This window comes from Peromyscus leucopus, chromosome 1 (assembly GCF_004664715.2).
Source record: "Peromyscus leucopus breed LL Stock chromosome 1, UCI_PerLeu_2.1, whole genome shotgun sequence".
NCBI lineage: Eukaryota > Metazoa > Chordata > Mammalia > Rodentia > Cricetidae > Peromyscus > Peromyscus leucopus.
This window is the reverse complement of record NC_051063.1, coordinates 123,776,159-123,796,017: the sequence shown is the minus strand read 5'-3', so window position 1 is coordinate 123,796,017 and position 19,859 is coordinate 123,776,159. Positions and strand designations below refer to the sequence as shown.

At 48.3% G+C, this 19,859-nt stretch overlaps 1 protein-coding gene across 1 annotated transcript in view; it reads right to left on the bottom strand.

Annotated features, from left to right (window-relative positions):
* Positions 1-19,859, bottom strand: part of Iqgap1 (IQ motif containing GTPase activating protein 1) — a 95,287-nt gene that overhangs the window by 36,368 nt on the left and 39,060 nt on the right. Inside the window, exons 6-15 of the mRNA XM_028873771.2 lie at positions 16,966-17,033; positions 16,047-16,160; positions 15,187-15,365; positions 13,606-13,690; positions 9,225-9,388; positions 8,263-8,347; positions 5,190-5,353; positions 4,847-5,007; positions 4,280-4,404; positions 2,245-2,408 (exon numbers count right to left, since the gene is read on the bottom strand). Coding sequence (XP_028729604.1) covers positions 2,245-2,408; positions 4,280-4,404; positions 4,847-5,007; positions 5,190-5,353; positions 8,263-8,347; positions 9,225-9,388; positions 13,606-13,690; positions 15,187-15,365; positions 16,047-16,160; positions 16,966-17,033 — 1,309 coding nt within the window. The remainder of the gene's footprint in view (positions 1-2,244; positions 2,409-4,279; positions 4,405-4,846; positions 5,008-5,189; positions 5,354-8,262; positions 8,348-9,224; positions 9,389-13,605; positions 13,691-15,186; positions 15,366-16,046; positions 16,161-16,965; positions 17,034-19,859) is intronic.

The following is a 19,859-nucleotide window of genomic DNA, read 5'->3' as shown; positions in this document are numbered from 1 at the left end:
GAATTTGATGATTATTATTTTTAAAACTATTCCCTAAATGGCTTGTAGGACTTGGAAGCTAAACGGATGCCTAAAAAAAAAACAATTCTACCCAAAGTGCCATTTACCCACTTGGTCCTGTAATGTTCCGCAAGGATCCTGTAACTTTCGCTTTCTCCTACACCTTTGTGTGTACGGGGGGGGGGGGGGGGGGGGGGGGGGGTGATGTTTTGTTTTTTGTTTTTTTTTTCTTTTGTTTTTTTTGAAACAGGGTTTCTCTGTGTAGCCTGGGCTTCCCTGGAACTCACTCTGTAGACCAGGCTGGTCTCTAACTCAGACATCTGCCCACCTCCGAGTGCTGGGATTAAAGGCGTGCTCCACCATGCCCGGCCCTTTCTCCTACTCTTGATGAAGGTTGCAAAGTTATTCCACAGCAAAATGAAATGCTTTACTCCACTCACAGGCTATAACTTGGATAAAGTTATAAAAGTCAGTACATCACGTGATTCTATTTATATGAAGTGTTCTGGACATAAAATCCATAGAACAGGAGAGGGACAGCTGCACAGGCGGGGGAAGACTGAGCGGTGGTGAGGGACTGACTACTAACAGGTACAGGGTTTCTCCTGGGGATGATGAGAATACCCTAAAAGTGACTGAGATCCACAATTCTACGATTATATTGGAAACCACTGACACATTTTAAAATGGTGAGTTACATGGTATGTGAGTTATATTTCAATAAAAACATTGTAAAGCAAACATGGCATTCTCCACTAAAGCTTAACGTCTATGTACTGCCTCTGACCCACCATTGGCTGTCCTAAATTTATACATAATTGATTTTTTGTTTTGTTTTGAGGTGTTGGGGAGCAAATGCACGGCCTCATACATATTAAGCATGCGCTCCACCACTGAGCTGCACCACCTACATGCATCTACTTACCTGTGGAGGCCCAAATTTACTCAGAGTCAGAGAATCTGAGCTTGCTTTACCCAGCAGGGCTGCATAAGGAGATGATTTGACCACGGGCCTGGTTACCAGGTGTTTGGAAGGGTCTACACTTGGCTGTGCGGTGTGCTTTGATCTTGAAAGAGGGAAGTCTTTTGCCTCACCCTTTGTCATGTTATAAAAAGCCTTTTGAATAAACCTTCAAGGCTGTTGGTTGTTGATCCAGGCCCTCCCGAAGCTATCCTGTGTTTCTGTCTTTCTTCTCGTCTTCCAGATCTCTCTATCTGATATTTTCTTATCCCCTCTCTCCTCCTCCTAAGAACCCTAGAAAAGGTGGGAGTAGGCCAGAGCTGGACCCCCACAGACCCCCACATTTACCAAAAGACATATATTAGAATTCTCATAGACAAACCTTCCAATAAGTCAAGAAATAGGAATCCAGAACTCCCAGAAACAGAAAATAATCATACAACAAGATCATACACAACAATGGTCACATGGATGAATGTCACTAGCATGTTGGACACAGAGGCACACACATGTATGGATGCACTTAACTATAGGGCAAAAGTCAACCGTGGTGTCTGAAATTGGGATAGTGAGGACCACCAAATGGAGAGTGGGTGGGTATGGACAGAAAGAGACATGAGTGAGAGTTTTGGGGTGCTGATAACTCTTGCTATAGAATCTGAATGTCAATCACACAGGAGCATTCATTTCTGAAAGTTTATACAACTGAATACTTCACATGACTTGTCTTTCTCAGGATCTTATATTTCAATTACTCTGAACAGTATCAGCAAGGATGGGGGGTGAGGGGGTAGAGGTGGGAGGGAGAGCCAATCAAAACTACGTATTTACAAAACTGCCATGAAGAAACTTGCCACTCTGGAAGCTAATTAAGAATATTAAATTTAATTTAAAAAAGAATTTTGCCAAAGAGACATATCCAAGGGAGGAACATGAGTTCCCAGAAGGTGAAGGGTTTGTCTCTCCTGAGTCTCTCCAGGGCCAATGATGGGGCAGGTGACAGGGCTGTGCCCACCCTTGTCTCAGGAGTCTCTCTGGAGACCAATGATAGGACAGGGGACATGGCTGGGCCCACCCTTGTCTCAGGAGTCTCTCCAGGGCCAATGATGGGGCAGGTGACAGGGCTGTGCCCACCCTTGTCTCAGGAGTCTCTCTGGAGGCCAATGATGGGGCAGGTGACAGGGCTGTGCCCACCCTTGTCTCAGGAGTCTCTCCAGGGCCAATCATGGGACAGGTGACAGGGCTGTGCCCACCTTTGCTCCCAATCAGAACACTCTGCTCACCTGCGCCTTTTCTCGCTTTGCTCTGATCAGTGTGTCTTGATAATGCTGCGCCACTTCCGCAAGGACCCCCTCGAGTTTAGCCGCAGGAATCTGCAAGGCCTGCAGAGTCTTCTGAGCGTCCCCTTCATCCAAGGCTTCATTAATTAAACCGATGGCCAAAATCCCTAAATACAGAGGAAAAAGTTAGTTTTTATCTAAGAAATTTAGAAACAAATCAACCCTATAATCTCAGCTACTCAGGAGAAGAGAATCATGTGAGCCCACAAGTTCAAGACCAGCAAGACACGGTGCAAACTCCATAAACTCACCTAAGAGTAATCATGATTCAAACCACAATTGCACAGCACTGTATTTCAAAAGCATCTTTTAGCTATTTCATCTAAACTCCCTCATCCTACCCATTCCTACAGGAGGCTCAGGTTCTTTTGTTTCATTTTCAATGCATTAATTTAAGTGATGGACTTTTGCTTTTGTTTCAGACAGTCTCACTGTGAGGTTCAGGCTGGCTTTAATGACCAGGCCTCCTGGATGCTGAGATTCCAAACCTGGCCACCACATGCTGAGGAAGTGATGAGGGTCAATCAAACCGGCTCCACAGGTTTCAGAAACATTCAGATGTGCAATCAAAATCATTCATCATTTTTTCTGAATGGAACAGGAGGCTTGGGGACCTCCTCCCCAGGATCACACAACAAATTAGAGGCAGATGAAGACCTAAGCCCAGGATTGCCCATTCCAGGCCCTTCCCACCAATCACCTGAGTGTTTCTCACAGGGAAAACAAACTAAAACTGGAAACACCCACTCAGGCAGCTAGGCTGCTTTGGGGAGGACTCTGCTGGATGTTGCAGCATTTGGCTGGTTTCTGAGAGGAAGCCTGGAATGTCCTGAAGGATAGGGCACCTGTCTTTTATGGAAGTTCCTTCCACCACACCTGAAGGCGTGCCAATGGAGACATCTTAGGTGGGCCTCAGGGCAGTTTCAGGATGGGGCTGGCCATGCCGGATGTAAGACACGGCTTGAAGTCCTGCAGTATCAGCCCGGCCTCCTGATTATCAGAGACATGGCCAATAATTCAGCCAATTGTGTATAGGTAAGGAAGTCAATTCTGGATTCCCGAAGCTCAGGTGAGCGTCCCTGCTCAGTGACATTAGCTTGAGGACCACACATCCCAACAGCAGACAGTCCCTGGCTCTCCCCCTTTGCCTCCTGATTTATACCCTTTATAACCCCACTATAATCCCAAGTCTAGCACGATTCCGATTTCTCAGAGCCATTCCGGCAAACCATTAACCCCCTAACTCTGTTCAGAAGTGAGACCCAGCCCGAGCTTGCAGCTGATGTCTGACAAGGAGGGGTCTTGTGGGGACCGTGCCCTCAACCTGTGCTAGATGACAAACTCAGGCATATATGGTAGAACCACTTGTTATAACCATCTCACAGCTATAAGAGATCATGTAAATTCACCTCCCAAAATGTGTTTATAAGATACGTACCCAACTATAATAACTGTCTGGTGTACTGAAAACAGTAGGCGACCATAGCTGTTTGAGATGTGTGTGTGTGTGTGTGTGTGTGTGTGTGTGTATGTGTGTGTGTGTAATATATAGACATATACATTTCAATATTTCATTCAAAAGCCTTGGAGGAGCGATATTTAAAACCAGCTTGTGGTGTGTGTATGTGTTTATGTGTGTTCCGTGGGTCTGTGCCAATTGCGCGTGTGGGAGTATGTGGGCATATGTGCAGATATGTGGACATGCATTTGGAGGCCAGAGGTTGATAGCAGGTATTTTCCCTAATCGCTAGGTTGGCTGATCACAAGCTCCCAGGGAGTGTCTTGTCTCTGCCTCCCTCCTCCCCAGTACGGGATTTACAGATGTACACCAGCACCCCAATTTTTACATGGGTGTTAGGGATCTGAACTCGTGACTTCACACTTGTAAGGCAGGCACTTTACTGACTGAGCATCATCAGCCCCAAGTCACATCATCTTCAACAACAACCTTTTCTGAAGGAACATGGTGATTACTCACGCTCATGTTCCTCGTGGACCACCAGGTTCACATGGTCCACACAAGCCTGGATGTCATTCCATGTAATAAATTCATTATTCTCTGCGTGTGCCTGAGCTTTCAGCTTCATCAACTCATCGAGATACCTGTCCCAGCCCAAAAGAAAAAAGAAAAACCTTCAGAATGATTCTTCAAGGAACAAAGGTCTCTAGAAGATGGGAAATGTTTGATATAAGCCATAGGCAAGTTCTGGGACTGCAGAGCGGCCTTAAAACATAAACAAACTAGGAAACCACTTAGACTCGATTTCTAGAAAAGACCAACCAACTCTAGAGGAAGGGGCTCCTCTAAAGACAGAGAAGAGGGCCAAGCTGGGGACACAGGGCAGTGGTAGGGCACTCCCTTCATTATGCACGAGGCCCTGGTTCCAGCCCCAACCCCAACGAAAAGAGAATGTCATGGTGTCTGTAACGGACTGACAGCACATTAGGAAGACATAAAGGCCGGAGAGAAACCAGGAGCGCGGACGCGAGAAGACAGAGGTAAGCGGCATGCAGTGGACCCGAGGCCCACGCTCCAGGCTCCCACCTTTGACTGTTCTCTTCCTCGATGTTGGTAAGGCCTGTGACTGCGCTGCTCAGCTGCTTCCACACGGTGTTCATGTCTCCTGACTCCAGAGCCCTGTTGATGAGGGCCACGGAAGAGAGCATCTCCACCGCCACGGTGAGCTCAGGATGGGTGAGGCTATGCTGGAGAGGAGGGAGAGGAGGAAAACACTGAGGAAAGACACTCTCCAACACCAAGGGAACTGGAAGTTCCACTCGGAAACCCGAGTTTCTGGAGGACGCTTCTAACCAAGCACACCGGGATGTGGGTATTAAATCACTTCCACCCCACTCTGCTCCCAAAAGAAGAGGCTCAGTTAACTTACTTCAGGACTCTGCTGCTGCAGCGTGGCCAGCTCCTTCTGATAGAGATCGGCCGCAAACGGATACACCTGGGGCAGCTGGGCTTCAGGATTCATCAGCTCCAAAACAGTCTTCTCGGCGATGCCCTTCTGGATCGCCGCATTGATGGCCGCTACTGCTGCCAATCCTGAGAGAAAACGGGTCAACAAGCAGTGGACTCAGAGCCCTGTGCAGAAACAGTGCCTTGTTTTGTGTTGGAGACAGGGTCTCACTATGTAGCTCTGGCTGCCCTACAACTCCCCTGGCCTCGAACTCACAGAGATCCACCTGCCTCTGCCTCCCAAGTGCTGGGATTAAATGAGTGTGCCACCATGCCCCGCTGCTTTTATTTTTTAAAAATTATTTTTATGTTATGTGTATGATGTTTTGGTTGCATGTATGTATGTGTACTGCATGTGTGCCTGGTGTTCATGAAGACCAGAAGTAGGTGTCAGATTTCCTAGAACTGGAACTGCAGATGGCCAGAAACCACCACGGGAGTGCTGGGAACTAAACCTGGTCCTCTACAAAGTGGCAAATGCACTTAACCCCGGGCCAGTGGCAACACACACACACACACACACACACACACACACACACACACACACACACCACCCACAATCTGCTTTAAAATTTCTGTGGAGTGTATGTGTATATGCATGTTCACATGTGTGTAGACACATGTGGCAGGACATATGTGGAGGCCTTAAGTTGATGCTGGGTGTCTTGATCACTCCTGACCTTATACACTGGGGCAGGGTCTCTGCTGAACCTGGAGTCCGCTAGGTTCAGGCTAGTCTGGCTATCCGTCTTGCCTACCATGCACTGGGAGTACAAAGCAGCGGCCATGCCCACCGGGCTTTCACATAAATCCTGGGGATCAGAATCCTGGTCCTCATGTTTAAGCAGCAAATGCTTGCCCTGTTGAACCATCTCTCTAGTACTACATAATCCCATTTACACACACACACACACACACACACACACACACACACACACACACACACACGAGTTTCACTATGTAGCTCTACTCTGGCTTTATTCATAAAGACACTCCTGTCTCAGGAGTTACTGGGATTAGGCATAGGCCACCAGGTCTGGCTAGGAGATACCAATTTTTATACAGTAAAGTTCCATTCTGTACCTACAGTATCAGCCATGATGCTTGAAGTGGAAGTCTCATCTCTGAAAACCCACCGCCTCACTGAAGACGGTGGGAGCAGCCCTGTAGTGGGGTGGGGGGCAGTAGCAGCAGCAGGGGCATGGACTCCCAACAGGAGCAGAGAAGGGTATAGGTGGGCAGGGACGGAGCCAGGCCCAAGGCTGAGCCCACACTGAATGCAGAAGGCCAAAGACTGGCTTGACCGTGGAGCACCTGCAGAGGCCATGGCAGTGGACACAGACCTCTTGCTGGTGTAAGGGCTGAACCAAGCCTGTGACTGAGCTCAAGAACTGGGAAGCCAATACCCACATACCACGCGGACGTTGTTCACCCAGCGCTGAGCCTATGGGCTGGACTATAGTCCACGAGCAAGGATCCACCCCTAACTGGATGTGCAGCACCTGCAGGCAGGATGGGCGGCTGTACACTTCAGCGGGCAGTCCATCGTGCCAGGCACGTTGTGCCAGCTGGCTAGCACCAGTATGCTCTCTCAGGCAAGTGGCTGAGTTACCTGGCACCTAATCTCAAACAAGACTGCGCCAGGCTAGCACTGTCTGGACCACGGTTGAGGGGCAGCTTTAGAAGTTGAGATGACAGGTTCTGGGTCCTGTGTGTCTACAAAGATGTCTTCATACCAATGTTTGAGTTTCCTGCAGGCTGATTCTGCCCTCCCTGCTACAGGCATTAGGACCTGCTTACCTACATACCTACCTTCCTGGGTATCTATGGCACTATCAGCTGGCATCTCTGCCACACTTTATAGAGAGCTTTTGCCGTTTGCAGACAATGCCTTTGTCTTGCAAGTGCTAGACTATGCCAGCAATATAGACTTCACGTAGCAGGGCCAAGTCAGGAAAGACATTCTGCCCCTCTGCTGCAGGCAGTCCCTGCCATCTTCCTCTTCCTTATCCCAAGAAGGCCAAAGTAGCTTTGAAAACTAGTTCGTCTGAGTGTGAGGGCTGCCTGCACCCTTGGTTCCCCAGAACTCCAGCCCTCGGTGCAGGGCTGACTCCACACCGCTAGCCCTCTCCCCCAGGCCAGGCCCTCAGCCTCCCCTTTCAAAGCTGCCTCTGGAGTGGCCCAGGACCTCCAGCTGGGGGCACTCCAGAAGGATGCCTCCTGTCCAGGAGTGCACCCTTTGTTCTCCTGAATCCCTGTGCCGGACCCCAGAACAAGGCAGCCCAGAGGCAGGGGCGCTGCAGGACTGAGCTGGGGGAGGGAGACCAGTTAATGGTGCTCACTCATTCTGTGGCTGACAGGGGAGGCAGGACATGGACATGGGGTCTGTCACCCATCACTTCACAGCTTACACCTCTGTCCTCCCTTCCCTGGCTACCCTGACGTGTGCTCACACTGAGCACGTCAATAAAACCCAGCTTGGGTCTAGAAAAAAAAGAGTCCCTTCCCTCTTGGCCTCCATGTCCTGCCCGCACCAGTCAGCCGGTGTGCGATCACTACTTTCTAGTGAGGCTGCCCTTCCAAGCTTCCCAACTGCACCCGACACCACTCGGCCCAAACAGTGCAGCGTTCCTTCGCAGCAGCCACTGCTCTCAACTCTCCTGTCCCGAGGGCACTGTCTGCGCCCACTTTCCTCCTTCTGCCACAATCAGGAATGTTCTCTCCTCCTCCACAGCCCAAGTCTCTACCCTCTCAGTGTGGACCTCTCCAGACACTTCCCTAACTACCCGAAAAGGCGTCTTTAGCCAGAGTGAATCTGCCTGGACTCCAGTTCTGCTTTTAAAACTACAAGAACCCTGTGGCCACCAAAAAGTACGTGGCTTTTCATCATGACCGGGAGGCTCAGGTACCAAGTGACATAACTTCAGACCCTTAAATGACAAAGCCACAGCTTTCCTCCCCGTGAACACGTCCCTGGCCTGGGCTAAGGGACTTACTTCGTTGGTATTGCTGGGCAGCATTATTGGCAGCATCCACTCCGGCCTGTACCTCCTCCTTCTGCAGGGGGTCAGTCTGGCCACTCTAGGGGAAGCAAAGGACACTGATGAGATGATTGTTCAAGCGTAGGCCTCTGGTGCTGAAAGTTCTCTTCACAGCAGTCACAAGGGACAGAGAACCAGAGACGTAAGAGAGAGCTCCAGGCTTCATACGACCAAGCCCTTGCCAAATCTGGGGTACAGTGGCCTTCCATAGTCTAGTCTATTGGCACATGCGCATGGTGAGTGTCTGTGTGTAAAGCGCTGAAATGTTCTATGAGTAAACATTTATGGACTCAGAAGGGTAGTGATGTGGCTTATTCCAACCAATGCATGCTGGGAGTTTGTAAGATGTACACTTGTCTTTATCTGGACAAGTTTCTTCAGGGAAAAGCCTATACAAGTTGAATCCCACATGATCCACCCTGAAGCACCTGAAGTATTCTCCAGTGTTAGCCAGAGGAAACCCGAGACATGGGCTTTTCCTGAAGTAAGAATGGAAAAACTTCAGGTTTTCCTACAAGATTTCCCTTAGAGGGAGGAGACTAGAGGAATGGGTAATGGAGAGAGGAGGCATCATGTATTTTAAAAGAGGATTCACAGCTCTTAAAGTGAAATTGGGCTTTAGAGAATGTGCATGTACTCTAGTTGAAATTTAAAACGCCACATAAAGTTGTATTAAGAAAAATACTTGTATTAGGGAATGGCCACGTAAATACCCGGAGAGACCACACAGAAGTGAAGGCCAGACACCTGGGGGACAGCGTGGAGCCAGGGGCAGACACCTGGGGGACAGCGTGGAAGCCAGGGGCAGACACCTGGGGGACAGCGTGGAGCCAGGGGCAGACACCTGGGGGACAGCGTGGAAGCCAAGGGCAGACATCTTGGGGTTGACACAGAACCAAGAAGGCCAGGCAGCCCACCTGTCTCTTCTGCTGCTGGTCGCTCTGGAGCTGCTTCATGTACCAGTCGCTGTTCTGGGTCTGCAGCCCGCGGAGGCCCAGGGCTGGAGACTGCAGAGCCTTGAGCAGGGCCGCCGCACAGCCCTGCTCTAACGCCAGGTTGATGTTGGCCAGGGCAGAGAATGCTGAGGGGAAGGGGAAAGGCTTAAAACCAATCTGACAGCAGCAGCACAGCAGCCTAGAGAACACACACACACACACACACACACACACACCCCAATCACAGCTCCAGACTGCGGCGCCAGCCCAGGGCTAGCACCTACCGCAGCTAAGAAGTCAAGATCCTAGAGCGAGAGAAGCTGAAAGCCAGTAAGCTGAGGGTCTCCAAGGAGACTGACTGTTCCTCAGTCTGCACACTTCTGCCACATCCCAGGCCTACTGAAAAGCTGTGGATGGCTCGGCGCCTTGATGGCCCACCAAACCAGACCAACCAATTACTACACTCCTCAAAATGTCCCGTCTTTCCCATGATGCTTCCAAACCGTGACACAGACAGAAGAAAGCGTCTTCCGTGGCAATTTATACCTTTGGACAATTTTGTTTGGAAAGAATCTGTTGAGTTCTCACCCGGGAGCTGATCCCCCTACTGTGACAGCGTACACCTCACTAACAACCTCAGTTCCTTCAACCACTTCTTTCAATCCACTAGCCTGCTGTCTCCCTGTGCGGGCTAGTTCTATGTTAACACAGTCTAGAGTCATCCGAGAGGAGGAAACCTCCATTGAGAAAATGCCTCCGTAAAATCCAGCTGTAAGACATTTCCTTAATTAATGACTGATGGGGGAGGGGGAGGGGGAGGGGGCCGTCCCTGGGCTAGTGGTCCTGGGTTCTACAAGAAAGCAGGCTGAGCAAGCCATGGGGAGCAAGCCAGTAAGCAGCATCTCTCTGTGACCTCTGCATCAGCTCCTGCCTCCAGGTGCCTGCCCTGCTTGAGTTCCTGTCCTGACTTCCTTCAGTGATGAACAGTGATGTGGAAGCATAAGCCAAATAGACCCTTTCCTCCCCAAGTTGTTTTGGTCATGGTGTTTCAACACAGCAATAGTGACCCTAACTAAGAGACTCCCTAACACACAGCAGTCAGAAGTGGACAAAGGCCGTCCAAACGGCAAAGAGGAGGGGCTGTGTCTTCCCCTCAATACTCTTTTAGTCACAGAACTTGAAGGCACATGACAGAGGAACTTAGATGCTTCTTCACCAGAAAACGATAATAAAGAGATGCCTCCCATAGGGTGACTGGGGATGGTGTGTCTCAATGTGTTGCCCAAGCCGCTCTTCAGCTTGAGGGCTTGGGTGACCCTCCTGCAGAGCCTCCTGAAGGGAGGGACTTTACGCGTGCACCACACCACCATGCCTGTTTCATAGGACAATTCGGGGTTTGTTTGTTTGTTTGTTTGTTTGTTTTGCTGTGTTGGAAGATGATGTCTTATTTTCTATTTGTGTAAGTTAACGGGACCCCTGTGACATTTTCATACCTCCATCAATCATGTCCATCTGCATGTCTATCCTCCCCTCATTCTTCCTCTTTCCTTCCTCAAAATAGTCCTCCTAGGCTGACTTTTAGGAGTAAATGAAAGCATACACATGGAAGCCCTTCACATAAATGTAAAATAAATACGGTGTTATTAGGTTGAAAGCCCGAATAAGGCAATTTCTGATCTAAGAACTATAGCTGCGGGAAGTGGTGGCTCAGCCTTTAATCCCAGTGCTCGGGAGGCAGAGCCAGGCGGATCTCTGTGAGTTCGAGGCCAGCCTGGGCTACCAAGTGAGTTCCAGGAAAGGCGCAAAGCTACACAGAGAAACCCTGTCTCAAAAAAATTAAAAAGAAACTATAGCTTAAAAAAAAAAATTAAAGCCAGCATGGTGGCTCATGCCTTTAGCCAGCACTTGGGAGCAGAGGCAGGCGGATCTCTGTGAATTCAAGACCAGCCTGATCTACAGAGGGAGTGACAGCCAAGGCCTACACAGAGAAGCCCTGTCTTAAAAAAACAAACGAAAAAAGAAAAAGGAAAGAAACTATAGCTACTGGAAGTCATAATTTCTATATCATTTACAATCCATTTCTTTTCAGAAAACAAAAAATACAGTGTTATTGCCACTCCACCCAGAGATAGATATCTGACTTTATAGTTAATGTAGCAAAAGTCAATAAAATACTAAAAATTAAAATATTTGGGACATAGCAACACTTAACTTTGAGTGATTAGTTAAAGAAAAAGAGAAGCAGATCACAAGCTCTCTCAGAAAGCCAGACAGCAGCCCAAGAGAGACAAAGTCTCAAACAAACCAGACCTCGAAAGGGGAAACCAGAGGCGCAGAGCCAGGGCAGGGACGCAGCACAGCGGTAGGATTTGCTGGGTATGAGTGAGGACCTGGGTTCAAGTCCCAGCCCTGCAAACAACTAAGATTAAACACTCACATGCATTTGGGGGCGCGCGCGCGCGCGCGCGCGCGCGCGCACACACACACACACACACACACACACACACACGCATGCTCTCACACTCAAAGGTAAGCGATAGTCTCAGTGAGAAGTTGCTTTAGATTTATGATCTCACTTTGGCTCCTAGGAAACTGTCCCTAAGTCTGCAATTCAATCAACTGACACCTGAGCTGGGTGGTAACTTTTTTTTAAAGTGAAACGAAAGAAACTTAATTTTAGAATATAAACAAAAGCTAATGCATATGATTGCTTCTTAACAGTTAAATATATAGAGTCAAATGCATTTTTCTTACAGGCGCCTTCTCTTAAGATCCTTCTTTGGGCTGGGGGGTAACTCAGTGGTAGAGCTTGCTCAGCATGCACAGTGCCCTGGGTGTCATCCCTAGCAGCACTGAAAGAAACCTCGAGCATCTTTAGAACTGGTGAGATGCTCAGCAGGTAAAAGCCTGAGTTCAAGTCCTGGAAGCCACGTAAAGGTGTGGGGAGAGGACCAATTCCACAGGTCCTCTGACCTCTACAAGCACATGTGCCCACACACACACATCCATGTACTACTGCTACTGCTAATAATAAATTAACACCAAATAATGCTTTGGGTGGCTCAGAGAGCTCAGCAATAACACAAAGGCAACCTTGCTGTGAAAAAAGGTCCCTGGGATAAGGCCATGTTTCCCTGACAGGTTTGCTGAACCTGAAGATATCAGGGGTGGAGCCAGTTAGTGGTGGCACACATCTTTAGTCCCAGCACTTGGGAGGCTGAGGCAGATGGATCTCTGTGAGTTCCAGGATAGCCAGGGCTATCAAAAACAAACAAACAAACAAACAAACAAACAATCAAAAAGACATCCGGGGCATGCTCACTCCTCAGCATGGCTGAGGCCTTACCCACACTAATTTCCAAGATAACCAGCACTCAGCTGGTTATACTCCACCCCCTCGCCAGCCCGCCTCTATCAACTCTGCTCTTCTAGCATTAGCTGACTGGGAAAGGCAACCTTCTACCGGAGGACGCTGTCAGGCAATCACCACTCTGCTCATTCCGAACCTTGTGTATCCTAGGCAACCACATCCATTCTGGGGAGCCCTACTGGTCCCGTTTTCAGCCCAAAGTCTTTAGAGTGTAAAGAACAGGGATGTCTCCTGGCAAAAAGACCTTCACAGAGAAAAGATTATAGAATGGGACTTAGCTACCAGCCCCTGCGTGAGGCCCTCAAAGAAGCAAGGGGGCAGATAATCTAGACACAACGTGCCCAAAGCTCTTCTTGATGACCATGTTATTCCTTTAGCCCAACAAAAGTCCCGCACACTCGTGGAGTTTTGACAGCAGTGGAGGGAGACAAAAGAAACAAAACAATGTAGTTAACAGCCAGGCTCTCTCTAAACATGCACTTCATAGTCTCAGTGCAGTCATCTACAGAAGCCTCCAGTCAGTGAGCCTTTCCTACATCTCAACTTACCACTTAAATATGCAAATGAACACTTAGTAGCATCCGATTGCACCAACGGTAACGTTTAGATAAGGTATCCCAGTGGATACATCACCCGGTCCATTAACAAAGGGATGATACCATTGATGTCCACTGAGTCTGAATGCCACACAGCCCACCCACTCACAACTGACACACCACTGCCGGGGGGCGGGGTGGGGGCAGCAGCGCAGTGGCAGAACCTGTGCTCAGCATGCAAAGGCCCTGGGGTCGAAACCCAGCACAGAAAAGGAAGAGGGGAGGACAAACAGACTGGACAACAAAGAGCAGAGACAGACATAGGCGCACAGGTTATACCAAGCACAGATGACACAGCCCGTCGATAGCTAACGCGCCACGCTCAGCTACATCCTAACTGAGCACATCAACACTCCTCAGGACCCTCCTCAGGTTTCTAACGCACAGCCATACTTACTATTGACTTTGTTTACATTGCCTTGAATTTCAGCTTGTGTGAGCAGCTCCTCATAAACGTCCCTTTCTCTGTCAGAGTTTTCTGTCTGAGGATGAGCAAAAAGGGTAGAGATTAGCCAGGTCTCCTAAGAGCCCAGAGAACTGTGTGTGGACTTCTCCCCAACCATGACGAAGCCAAGATGGAGTCTTCTGTACATAACATAGCTACATGACTACAGCTAAACACACAAGACCCAGGTCCACGTGATACTAACAGCAAGGGGTTCCTCCAGAGCTGGGCCAGGAAGGAAACACGGGGTGGGGAACCGCCCTGCCTGCCGGGGGCAGTGGGCTATACTGGCATCCTTGACTTCAGCAGGCACCAGCTTGGAGCCTCTCACTGATGATACAGGCAGAGGAATGGCCTCACCGCCTGCCTGCAAGCCTATTCAGCACCTATCCTGAGGCTTAAAATCCCTGCTCCATAGTAAAGAGACAAAAACTATATACAGAGACCTTCAATTTGACATGTGGATACCTCTCAATGAACCAAGACATTTCAATCACTGACTTAAAAGGCGAGCTAAGCATGCGTGAGACCTTTTGTGCACTTATTGATGTTGTATGGGTATGCTGGAGGGGTAGGCGTAGCATGTGTATGTGGCAAAGAACAGCTCCGTGGAGTTGGTTCTCTCCTTTCACCTTTAACAGTGTTTGGTGATTGAGCGTAGGTCCTCAGGCTTCTGTGGCTTACCTGCTGAACCATCTCACGGGCCCTTGTTTTTGTTTTGAGACCGAGTCTCACTATGAATCCCTGGCTGGCCTGGCACTCACTATTTAGACCATGGCTGGGCTCAGTCACAGAGATCCACCTGCCTCTGCCCGAGTGCTGGGATCAATGGCATGCACCATGGCTGTTTTGTTTTGAGGCAGGGTCTCATCTGTGGTTCAAGCTGCTCTACAACTACTAGAATCAATCGTTAACTAACCTCCACGTACTTATAACAATAGTAACTATACATTTCATCGCAGAGAAGCTAATGGAGAAGGGCCATTTCAGTATTTGGAGATAAACTTTCAGAAGAAAACTATTCAAACTGACTTGAAATGGCCACACACAGTGTGAAATGGGAGGGGAAAAAGTGAAATGCCAGAAGACTATGTATAAGCAATTACATTTATGGGAAATTCCAGGAAAGGTAAAATGTAGTGAGAAAGAAAACAGGCTGGAAAGCCAGCCGGGCATGGTGGCGCAGCTTTAATCCCAGCACTCGAGAGGCAGAGGCAGGCGGATCTCTGAGTTTGAGGCCAGCCTGGTCTACAGAGTGAGGACAGCCAGGGCTACACAGAGAAACCCTGTCTCAAAAAACAAAGGGAGAACAGACTGGTAGCTGCCTGAAGTTGGGGTGAGGAGGGGGAGCAGGGACTCTTGGCGGGGATAGGAAAATAAGCACACACCCATCTTCTATCAGAACTCAGCTGTACACCCAAAACAGACAAACCGCACTACACACGAACTACACCCCAATAGAAGGGCTTTGGAAAGGCAGATCTACCAAACATGGGAGAAAAGAAGCTCATTAAAAAGATGTCGACTTCTTACCCTGTTTCTAGCGTTTGTCGTCTTGTCCTGCTTGGCCTGGTAAAGAGTGTCCTGGTAAGTGGAAGCCAGGGGTTCCTCGAGATTGACCAGCATGGCATTGGGGTTTTTCAGAGCTGTAAATGTGTCGGCTGGAACTCTACGGTCAATAGCTTCATTAATAGCAATGACAGCAGCATGCACTAAAACCAAACAAACAAAATCAACATTCAGTACGTTGAGCTTCTGGACGGGAATGGGTGCACACTACACAGACCGAGCAATACTGTAACCAGCTGTTGCTGAGGAGGATAACCAGCTGTTGCTGAGAAGGATAACCAGCTGTTGCTGAGAAGGATAACCAGCTGTTGCTGAGAAGGATAACCAGCTGTTGCCGAGAAGGATAACCAGCTGTTGCTGAGAAGGATAACCAGCTGTTGCTAAGAAGCATAACCAGCTGTTGCTGAGAAGGATAACCAGCTGTTGCTAGGAAGGATAACCATCAGGGTTAGAGGAGCCGCCTGGCCCGCCACTTGCCATCTCCTCCCTGTGCACAGAGCAGTTCTACCTGGAATCCACTGGAATGTTCAGCTTATGCTGAATATTCATAAGACAACCTGGCCAAGAATATTTGCTATGAAACAATGTTCACCCTTAATTACATAGTAAATACCATAAGAATAAGATCCCAAGAGGTGCTGAAATGCAGGACTCACTTTCTATCGTCTTTAACAAAAATTGATAATCTATTTCCAAATAACCACGGCATAGGCTGGAGCAGGGTCTAAAAGTACTTCTAGATCAAAGCTGCTCATGCCGGAGACCCACGCACAGCATTAGCCATGGTGCGCAAAGCCCATTTCAGCCCAGAAAAGCTCCCTTACATGCAGCTTCATCCACCGAGAGCTCATTAGCCAGGATGCCCCCGATCTTGCTGAAGGCAGGCATCTGGATCCCGTACTTCTCTAGCTCGATCTTCATGTTGTTGATTTCCTCCTCTGCAGAAGAGAATGAAGACCCGGTCAAGCAAGTGAAGCACCTTTGCATAACCCAGGAGATCAGATTCTTCAACTACAAGATGGGATAAAATGGCCTCTGCCTCTAACTGATCAAAGATTAAGAAAATATTGTACTGAAGTACTTAGTACAGTACCTGCTAGACGGCATGTCATCAATAAATGTCAGCTCATTAGTATTAGCAATAGCATCAAACATAACTATAAAACAAGAAGATCCGGAGGACAGTGTTTCTTTGTTTCTTGTTTTTCAAGACAGGATTTCTCTGTGTACCCTGGCTGTCCTAAACTTGCTATGTAGACCAGGCTGGCCTCGAACTCAGAGATCCACCTGCCTCTGAGTGTTGGGGTTAAAGGTGTGTGGACTTTTACTGGGGACATAATGCTACTTACAGCATTTCCTACAGTAATCCATGGATGAATGAAGGCTTTAAAGGGAATTTAATGACTTTAAAGTCACACTCCGTTATCTCAGCCTTTATAATCCGAATCACTAGCTGCTACTCAATTTCCTTTCTAAGGCAGAAAGCCAAATGATAAAGAAAACAACTAAACTTTGACCTTTTCCTGGGTCTAGTGAATGAGCTTCCTGAAAGGAAAAATATTATAGATAAAAGCTTTACTGCCAATTTTAAACTCCAAGCCACACTACAGGGCGGCTTCCTTAGGCCGGTCATCCTCCTGCGGGAGTATTCTAAAGGCCTTCTCCTTTAGACAGGTCCTGGTGAACTTCCCCGGCGATTACCACAAGGCATAGGTTTGCTGCCGAGCCCCCGTCCCTCCTTACCTGTGAAGTCAACCTTTCCATACAGGTCTTGAATCTGAGGAGCCAGGCCCAGTTTGAACAGGTACAAACTAGAAGACAGACAGACACCAGTGTCAAAAGGTGAGGCCTCACGCAGCAGCTGCTGCTCTCGGGTGAAAGGGTGACATGGGCGACAGGGACACTCTGCAGAGTCGCCCCTGCAGCCACAGCTCTACCGCGGCATACTTTTTGTCCCGGGCAGTGGCACAATGGGATGAAGTTTCCCTTTACACTCCAATTCGGGCCCAGTTGCGGCACAAAGTTAAAGTGTCATTAGATGTTGATGTTAACGTACCTGACATTCTGTCAGCACTAGTGAGGTCTTTTCACTTGGGTTTCTAAGTTTTAAGTAATAAGACATCTTAAACAAGTCTCATGAAGATGATTCAGAGAGCAAATCTTGCTTCAATAAACTTCCTATTACTGACACAGAAGCTTAATCCAGGTTAATTAAAAGTTTAAAATAAAGTACATCTTATTATCTTCCCTCTTCAGAGAATAATAAGACTCAACTCAGCAAGGCAGTGGTGGCACACGTCTTTAATCCCAGCACTCAGGAGGCAGAGACAGGTGGATCTCTGTGAGTTCGAGGCCAGCCTGGTCTACAGAGTGAGTTCCAGGACAGCCAAGTCACACAGAGAAACCCTGTCTCAAAACACAAAAAGAATCTAGACCCTAAGCTCCACAAGGGAAGGACAATAAAGCTCATCAGTGCATCAGTGACTCTTCCAGAGATAAATGCCTACAAGCCTGCTGTCAGGTTGATTCTCAAGCTCAAACAGATCAAAATCAACAGAGTAGAAGAGATCAGGCATGCACTTTACAGACACTGACATCAGCAAGACATAGGAGGAAGAAATAAAAACAGATCAGAAGGAGTTGGTGCTTTGGCCCGGCAGGTAAAGACACCTGCCATTAAACCTGGCGACCTGAGTTCGCTCCCCAGGACTCACGTGGTGGAAGAAATGACTGACTCCTAGAAATTGTCTTCTGACCTTGACGTGTGTGTCATTGTGCACACACAAAATAAAATGTTTTGTGAATCATTTAAAAAGGTGCAATAGGGGAATCCAGTTTTGCATACAATCTATAAACCCTGGTATCATCAAAAATAACCACACTCTGTAGATAATCTAGATAATCTCAATTAATTTTTACCAGGTTTTGCAATCAAATGAACTCATAATAACCTAAACTCGATTTTCATAACATGAAGGATTTTTACTTTTCTTAATACAAGGCAAAGGATTATGGGCCCAGTTAATAATACCAAAATCAGTGGAGTTTTGTTTAAATTTGCTTTTGAGGGGGTGGGGGACAGGGTCTTATCCAGCTGGCCTGGAACTCACTATATAGCCAAGGATAACCTAGAACACCTGATCCTTCTAATTCCAAATGTAAACTATCAGGAGAAAAGAAAATAAATGTACAAACAACAGAGAATGGAATGTTACCTACAAAACAGTTGAGTGTAACTGAGGTGCAATAACTGTCTCTGGAAGACTGTCAGTTAAAACTCTTTGTAGAGGGGAGGTGGGGAGAGAACATGTCATGAGAGAGCACTTTCGAAGCATGGGCGAGGTGTGAGGAAGACCTCTGGCACTCCCCGAAAGTGTGGTAAGCAGCTCCTGGGTGACTGCTGGTACAGAGGAAGAGGGCGGCCCCCAGTAGTGAGTGAGGTGGGGATCTGCCCTGGGAGCTGCGGTTGAGGCCCTTCCTCCATACTATCAAGTGTTGCCACCCTACCTTTCAGGAAAAACGCCCAGTGGGAGGAAAGAAAGCATAAATCCCGAGGCAGAACACTCTGCCGTGTGTGTGTGTGTGTGTGTGTGTGTGTGTGTGTGTGTGTGTGTGTGTGTGCTTTCTAAGCAGAGAGTGCTCGTGCAAGATGAACGGAGAACAATAGTGTACTTCCTCCCTTTGTCCTGACGCCGTCATTAGAAAGGCTCAGCCAACTCTTCATCTGATTTCCAAGAATAGGGCGACTGGGACCCAGGCTACATCAGAGGCTACAGGAGGAGCAGAGAGGAATTCTGCCAGCTTCGCCTCCGTGCCTGCCAAGTTCACATGGCCATTGTAGACACAGCCTTCACCAGGTTATCAACACAGACAGACCTCCGCACACGAAGCCAACCACAATGCTGAGAATTAACCAGGTTTTGGCTCAGACCCATGCATTTGAATTTGTTGCTCTCTCCACACAGGAGATGCACTAGCCAGCAATTCACTCTTCTGCGTGCTCACAATGATGCTGGTGATACCAAGAATCCTAAGTCTCATCAAAACTCCCGAGATTGAGCAGCTCGGTGGCCAGAATGTCTGCTTAGCATGTGTGAGGTCCTAGACTCAACTAGAGATAACAGGCTTCTTATGCGTCCATGCTATAGGTTCACTTTCATTCATAAAATTAACATTGATTAAGCACACATACAAGAGGCTGTACAGCAAGAGGAATCCAAACAAACAAATCTCATCTTCACACCCCACTTCCTCCCCAACCTTCTCCTTCAGTCCTGTAGCCACGGAGTAAAGCTGATAAAAATATTATACTGTGTGGGAGCCCACAGAGGTTTCCTAGTGAGATCTGAGCTTGCTTTACCCAGCAGGGCTTTATAAAGAGATAAATTGACCATGTGCATGGTTATCAGGTGATTGGGAGGGTCTGCACTTGGCTGTGTGAGGGGGAGATCTTCTGCTCCACCCCTTGGCATTCTTATAAAAGGCCCTTTAGAAGAGACAGAAGGGGCCGGTGGATTAGCATCCAGGCCCTCCCAGACTATCCTGTGTTTCTACCCGTCTCTCTCCCCTCTACATTTCTATCTAAATCTCTTATCCCTCACTCCTGAAGAGTGCCCTGGGGAAAAAAGGTGGAGGCA